The sequence below is a fragment of the Lactuca sativa genome, chromosome 1 (genome assembly GCF_002870075.4).
Source record: "Lactuca sativa cultivar Salinas chromosome 1, Lsat_Salinas_v11, whole genome shotgun sequence".
Classification (NCBI taxonomy): Eukaryota; Viridiplantae; Streptophyta; class Magnoliopsida; order Asterales; family Asteraceae; genus Lactuca; species Lactuca sativa.
In genome coordinates, this window is record NC_056623.2 from 43,464,739 (window position 1) to 43,472,493 (window position 7,755).

Genomic DNA, 7,755 nt, shown 5'->3' on the forward strand with positions numbered 1-7,755 from the left:
AAATAACGTAACTATATATATATATATATATATATATATATATATATATATATATATATATATATATATATATATATATATATATATATATATATATATATATATATATTTGTCAAACTTGGAGAAATAAAAGCGAAGCTTTTTCCTTATTGGGAAATAAAATGAATAATAGAAAAACTAGAGATCCGGGTCATGTCCACAACAGATCTTTCTAAAAATAGTAAGCAAACTCCAACGGATTTCCAAACAAATAAAATTATCAATTATGACAATGCCAACTGCCGAGACAAATGTCAAATTTCATAATGTGAATTCGATATCAATAATGGTTATTGTTTATGCTTACTAACTTTATATATGATATATTATATGAAAGCAATCATTAGCTAAAAACGTTGTATTATTAAAGCATGTATATATATGTAGTCATTAGTTATAAATTAGGGCATGTTCGGCAAAATTAGTTGGTAGCGGGTATCTTGTAGCTTGTAGCGTTTTGTTAAACGCTATATGAAGTAGTATTAATTGGAGTTAGAGCGTTTTGAATAAAATAAACACTAGAACCTTGTAGTGTCAAACAAAGTTTTCTGTTTTAAACGGAGCGTTTTAACAAACGCTAGAAGCTAGAAGCTCTCAAACGCTCCTAAACGCTCCGTGCCGAACACGCCTTTAATCTCACTGACTAAAGCGCTTATAGCCAAACGCTATTTTATGTTGTTTTTTTCTTTTTTAAAGTCGAGGGTTCAAGTCTTCTAATGAATACAGATGGATTAATTTAGGAATAGCTTAATATATTTGTTGTTTCAAAAAGAATTAATCTCACTGAACTAAGTAATTACAAATCTTTAGATCTTATAAATTCTTTTCACTATTCATTCTTTTAAAGGGAACTTTGGTAACGATATTACTTATTTTATATTCTATTAATTTGTACTTTTAATAAATAGTATTTATATATAAAAACGAGTATTATATAAAATAAAATTAAAATTTAAAAAGAATGGGAGTAGTATATATATATATATATATATATATATATATATATATATATATATATATGAAGATTTTTTTTGCCACATGTTTTTCTTTTATTTCATTTGGACACATGGTATTTTCTAAAATTTTTAGATTTTCTATTTTTCACTTGTCATTTTATTGTATCTTTTATTTTATTAAATTAAAATTCCATTTAATATGTAAGGTAATATATATGTAAGATATTTATTAAAAAAGGTTTATATATGTAATGTATTCAATATATTAAAGTCTCATTAATTTTAATAATTCAAAATTTTTCTTATTTTTCTTATAAATTCAAAATTTTCAAATTATTAAAATTTCATATTTAATTAATGTTTTTTTAATTAAGCTCATTAATACATGGGTTTCACACCTAGTGTATATATATATATATATATATATATATATATATATATATATATATTGGTGAGCAGTGTGGAACTGGAAGGAGAGAGACTAAAATAGTCTACTATAATAAATGAAGATAATTTTCCCAAATGTCAATCTCTCTAATGAATTTTGACACTTGTTATTTTATGATAATTTTTAAATAAATAATATCTAAATGTAAATTTATGATTTTTCTAATTTTAGGGTTAAAAAACCACATAATACTTCTACTCTAATAAATTAAAATCTTTTTGTCACATGTCACACTCTCATTTATTTAGCTACATGTCATTTTGTGATTATTTTAAATTAAATTTTTTCCACATGGCATTTTGTGGTTGTTTTCGTTTTATTAAATTTCACATAATATTTAAATATAATAATTACAATAAATGTAATAATAAATATATATCAATTTAATAATTGACTTTCCTTTTAATTTCAATATTTCTAAATTAAAATTTCATTAGTTTCCTTTGTTTATTTATTTAAATTTAAAAGATAAAAAATCACTTTAATTTTAATAATTCAATGCTTTTAAGAAAATGCGATGTTTTCTTATCTTTCTAAAATAAGTCCGGGATTTTTTTTTCATCTATATATATATATATATATATATATATATATATATATATATATATATATATATATATATATATATATATATATATATATTCAAGTTATAATATAATAATGTATATTTATAAATGCAATGATTTAGAACTTATAAGTGAGACAAATTAAAAAATATATTATTATTCTATTATTATATAAACCTTTTCAATATATGTCAAATACGTGTCATATAATTTATATTAACAAAACATAATGGTTAATAAACATATCAACAGATCTGTTACAACCCAAACCATGTTGATTGCAAAGTTAGAATAAGTTTGGGATCCAATCCCAATATTCCCACCAATTCATAAGAAACTTGACCATTTAGCTTATGTAAAAAAAAATGTTTATTTTGTGATAGTCATTAGGCAAATGACCACATTAATTTGGTGAATATCCCTAACAACAAAGGTTAATTTAGTAAATAACGAGTACGATAATTATGTTCATAAAGTACAATCTTAAAATACAAATGATGTATACAATTATTAGCAAATTAAAATTGCAAATAATAATAAAAATATGTTTTGGTTTTTTATCATCCATATATGATGATTTGATGATCATTAGGTTGGCTCTGGTGTTAACTCTTAAGTCTTAAGTGTTAACTAACTAGCTAGGGTTTCTTTATACTTCTTTGGTGGGTTAGGTACAAGTTTTTATGCATATAAAGTGGGAAAAAGTAGAAGGTATAACCATTAAAGCATGCATGAGCCTGATTGTTTCTGCTCATAGGACTTGTACAACTTGCATTGATGGTTGTACCATTCTGCACTACCAGCATTCGCTTATGCTGATCACGATGAATTAGGATACAAGTTTACACTACACGAGAAGATGGAAAATGGTTTTCTAGTAAATTAAGGTACAACCATTAAAGCATGATGAATGATTGGAGTTGAAACACTTGCATTGATGGTTGTACTATTCTGCACTACCTGTATTTTTAATTTCTCATTCTGGAGGTGGACTAGGGTACAAGTTTTCATGAGGAAATGGAAAACGGAGTTGCATGGAAAATGCGTTTTGATAAGGGGAAGGTATACCCATTGAAGGGTGAGTAATGATTGGACTTATACTATTTGCAGTGATTGTTGTACTATTCTGTTCCAATGCTTTCACTTGTGACCTCAAGAACTTGAGATAATTTGCTGCTTCATCAAGCATGGAGGCTGTGTCCATTTTGTTTCCACCAGGAACCAGTTTCTGCAATGCCCTAATTCTTTCACTCACCCTTTCCCGTCGCTGCCTTGCCGCCACCGTCTGTGGGTCACTTGATATCCTCACATTCTTTCTTTTTGGTTTATCCACCACCGTCTCCGCCGTGAAATTCACCGGCCTGAACGCTGCTTCTCTGTATATCATCTCCTTCATCTGCGCGATCGCCTCCATATCAGTTTCCGATGAATTTCCCGGTTGCTGGAAGTTGATATTCGACGATGTGGATCGACCCACATTCGATCTGTATCTTTTAGGCTTTGGTGCGGCATCCACGCCACAGATCGGCAGTTTTCCGGATGTGCATTGAGAAATAGCACCATCGTCCGTGACGGAATCACCGGACGACACGCCACTCACGTTATTATTTCCGGTGACAATGTTGTCACGCCATAAACTCTTGCCATCTGAGAAAATCTCATCTGATGCGTCTGTACTGCCATTCGTGCCGGAAAGTAAGCATTCTATAGACGTGGCTGTAGCTATCACCGTGGTAGTAGGATTGGCAGTTGTTGAGATGGAAATCTCATTCTTCATCTCTTTCAAGCTATTACTGGACGCCAAATCAGCTGCCATGGCTTCATCACCCCAATCCGTAGGTGCTAACTGATCATGGATTTGGTTTAAGAACAAACTTTCTGAATCAAAATTGAAGCTTTGTTCTTCATGATTATCATGGTCATGTAGGTTGTACCACGAAAATGGCAAATCATCCATGATTCCTTAAACTTAATCTAATTTCAGCAACTGAACTGACAAACAGAAAGACCAAGCAAGAAGAGATGAAATTTGATTTTTGATTGCCTTTGACAAAATGAGGTAGGTACCTTCTTTGTGTTAGCATATATATATATATATATATATATATATATATATATATATATATATATATATATATATATATATATATATATATACTAGATTATGACCCCGCGTATAACGCGGGGAACATATAAAAATGTAAATGTAAATGTATAAAAAAGTTGACACTATAAAAAAATAAAGTAACATAAACAGATTTAGCATTACTGCTAACATTTAAATGTTTGAAAAAAAAACAAAGAAACACTTGAATATCTATAATAATTGAAGGACCTCTTTGTAAGCATAACTTTTTGTTTTATTAGTTGGATAACCTTCCTCGTAATATATGAGTACCTTCAATCCCTTTTCACTTGTGACGCGAGAAACAAAAAATATATAACTGAAAATGAGTGAAGACAAGCTTATGCACGTATAATCCAACATTTGATAATTATTGTCATTGATTTTTATTAGTGGTGATAACAAAATAAACTACTATAGGGAATTGCCTCCGCTGAAAACATAATAAGATTCTTTCATTGGACGGAGTTAAATTCATGCAAGGTATATAAATAGTCTCCATAAAGAATCTATCATATATGATTCAGGCTTCAATGACGTTTCTTCCAAGCCTAACAATCTATAATCTAGTACAATTGCATAGTCCTTTGGTTTGGTTGATATTACAAAGTAATATGACAGGAACACCTACTTTTAGTCTAAGTTTATGGTTGAAAATTCTAGATGTCCAACACAACCGAAGAGTAAATTGATTCCTAAAAAAAACCTGGTAACTCTGTATCACATAAAGAATTTGAACTCATATGTTTTCCCTTCATCTTTCATCAATCCTAGAATGTAGTCATTGGTAGCATCAAATTCTTCATTTGTAGGGACCAAAATAGCTTTATCTTGAAAATATGATTGATCATCAAGATGATTTTCAAAGGATAGATAAATGATGGATACAATTTGAACTCATAAGTTATATATATATATATATATATATATATATATATATATATATATATATATATATATATATATATATATATATATATATATACACACACACACACACACAAAATAAATTAATATATTGTTATCATTCTACTTTTTTTTTTTTTTTTGCAAATTTCAATACTAAAAACAAATTTTCCCTAGAAAATTGTCATATTAATGACCTACTAATTAACAATTAAATTTATATATTACATAAATGGTTCACATGTGAACAAAAGTACACAAATGGTCCATATTTGAAATGTTTTTCTTACATAAATGGTTTATTACGTAAAAGAAAATGAAAATGTACTTTCCATTAATAAAATGTTTTCAAAAAAATCCTATTAATTAGCTCTAATGTAGAAAAAAAAATTGTTCTAGATATGGAAAAGTCATTTTTTGAAACTACGATGCTATTAATGAACTTTTTTGCAAAGTTTAATGCTATTAATGATTTTTATTCCAGAAAACAATCGTTTAAATGAGCTTCAATATACAAAAAATATAACTTTCCATATCAACCAAAAATAATCAAAAAAAAGTCATTTTTAAGAGTATGATGCTATATATGAACCTTTTTTTCAAAGTTTAATATTAAAAGCAATTTTTTTTCCAAAAAAGATCCTAATATAAGGTTAAAAGAACATATTGTAAAATATTTATCGATTTACATGAGCAAGAATTAAACGTTTCCATCAATACCCAATAAAGTATATAAATCATGCCTCCTTCTGTAATGAATTCCAACGCCCCACAATGTGGAATCCCCTCAGTCGCAACATTCCATAACTCAAACCACATCCGATAATCAATATGAAGAGAAGCTGCAATAAAAAATAATAATTGTCATCATCTTATACAAATGTTAGAGATTATTAGGGTATTAGATAGTGTAATAACTTGCAATTAAATATAATTTTCAAATAAAACTTAGTATGAGAAACTAACCAATGTGATCAAGGGTCAAAGAAGACATTATAACTAAAACATAAACAAAGAACTATTATGGATGAAACATGAAACTTTAAGAAGAAACATACAAATTTAAACCGTGAAGGACAACAAAAATCGACAAGTATATTTTTTAAGTAATTTAAACCAATATATTTTTAAAGTAATTTAAACCGGGCCACAAGTTTATCCCAATATTGTTCCCTTAAGCATTTCATCGAACAGGTAGTTGACAGGTAGACCAAACAAAATTTCCAAGTATCCAAATCAATGTCTTAAATCCTAACACATCAAAAAAAAAAAAAAACAAACAAACAAACAAACAAACAAATTTGTGATTTTAACAACCAAAAGCAAAGGATATGACGTACATTGTGTATGAGTCTATCATTTATAATTTGATTGTTTAACTTATTGAACAATTCGTCAAAAGTATGAAAAAAATGGGGAATCTCATAGAAAGATCCGATTCAAATTTCTAAATAACACAACTGTGACAATTAATTTTCTACCACAAAATTTGACACCCTCATAACATAAAAATCAAAATATATTTTACTTACGTTCACAAGAACCCAGATGAATTCGACCATTTTTGTTGTTTGTCAACTCCAATTTCGACCTACAAGAAATCTAAAAAAAAATAAAGCAACTTGAGTAACAATCATTTTAATGTTGTCACAACTTTAGCATAAATATCGATAAATAGTACAAATATTAGTTATCAAGAAATAAGCATATATAAGATGACTAAAAAGTTGTCAAGTGGAATTTGAGTTACTTGTTTTCTTACATTTATCTGATGTATTTATAATTTCAGTCGTTCAACTACAAATCTAAATCGTTAAGTAAAAATCAAAACAATCTGTTTTCCTCAATTTTCTTCTCCACTACAAAACTTAAGTTAGATATATTATGTAAAGAATTGAGGGAGGCGGGGTATTTTTGTAATTTACTTTTTGTGAGATTTAATTGTCATTAATAGAATTCCTAATTTAATTCATTTTATTTTTGGTGATATTTAATTATCATTAATAGAATTCCTAATTTAATTCATTTTATTTTTGGTGAGATTTAAGTGTCATTAATGGAATTCTAATTTAAAACGTAATATACGTTTTATAAAATCTATTGACAAAAATAAATGGGTTGACAAAGATGATGTCATCAAATAATCCAAAGGTGGAAAAAATATGATTGAAATGCAATCAATGGTCCTGATTTCTTCAGTTTAGAATTAAAGGTTCTCTTTTAATAATATTTAGAGATTGTGTGTTTTTTTTGTAAGCATACGCATTGGCGCACGCACAGAGAGAGAGGGAAGTACAACAAAAGTATAGTTGGAAACAAAAACTGATCAAGTTGAAAGATAGGGTTTCAAAGAGATAAGGTCCCAAACCAATAGCTTTTGGCTCTTTAGGTTTAATAAATTTATATATTTTCTTTTCTTTATTATTGAAATAGTAATTAATAAGATAAATTTTCATGGTTGGTCCCCTAATGTTTAGCTTTTATTGCACATTTCCTCCAATTATGAGAATTTCTGCAAATTTGGTCCATATTTCAAACTAAATTAGCATCTTTCTTCCAGCTATCAAGTATCAGTTTCTAGTTTCCTGTAACTTGCTAAACATATAGTAATGACGTGAAAGAATTCGTAATTTAAAACAAACAGTCAAAATTTTGGCATTTTTTTATTATTAATTTGTTATTTTTGGGGGTTCTGAAATATCCAACCCACATGCA

At 27.8% G+C, this 7,755-nt stretch overlaps 1 protein-coding gene across 1 annotated transcript; it reads right to left on the reverse strand.

The window, feature by feature from the left end:
- Nucleotides 1-2,566: 2,566 nt before the first annotated feature.
- On the reverse strand, nt 2,567-4,048 carry LOC111900089 (transcription factor bHLH87). Its single transcript, XM_023895974.3, has one exon. The coding sequence runs from the start codon at nt 3,964-3,966 to the stop codon at nt 2,986-2,988; it is 981 nt and encodes a 326-aa protein (XP_023751742.1). The 5' UTR covers nt 3,967-4,048; the 3' UTR covers nt 2,567-2,985.
- Between the last annotated feature and the right edge of the window lie 3,707 nt (nt 4,049-7,755).

What these genes read in the sequence shown, in the direction of transcription:
- LOC111900089 (XM_023895974.3), bottom strand. Translation starts at nt 3,966, where the DNA reads ATGGATGATTTGCCATTTTCGTGGTACAACCTACATGACCATGATAAT.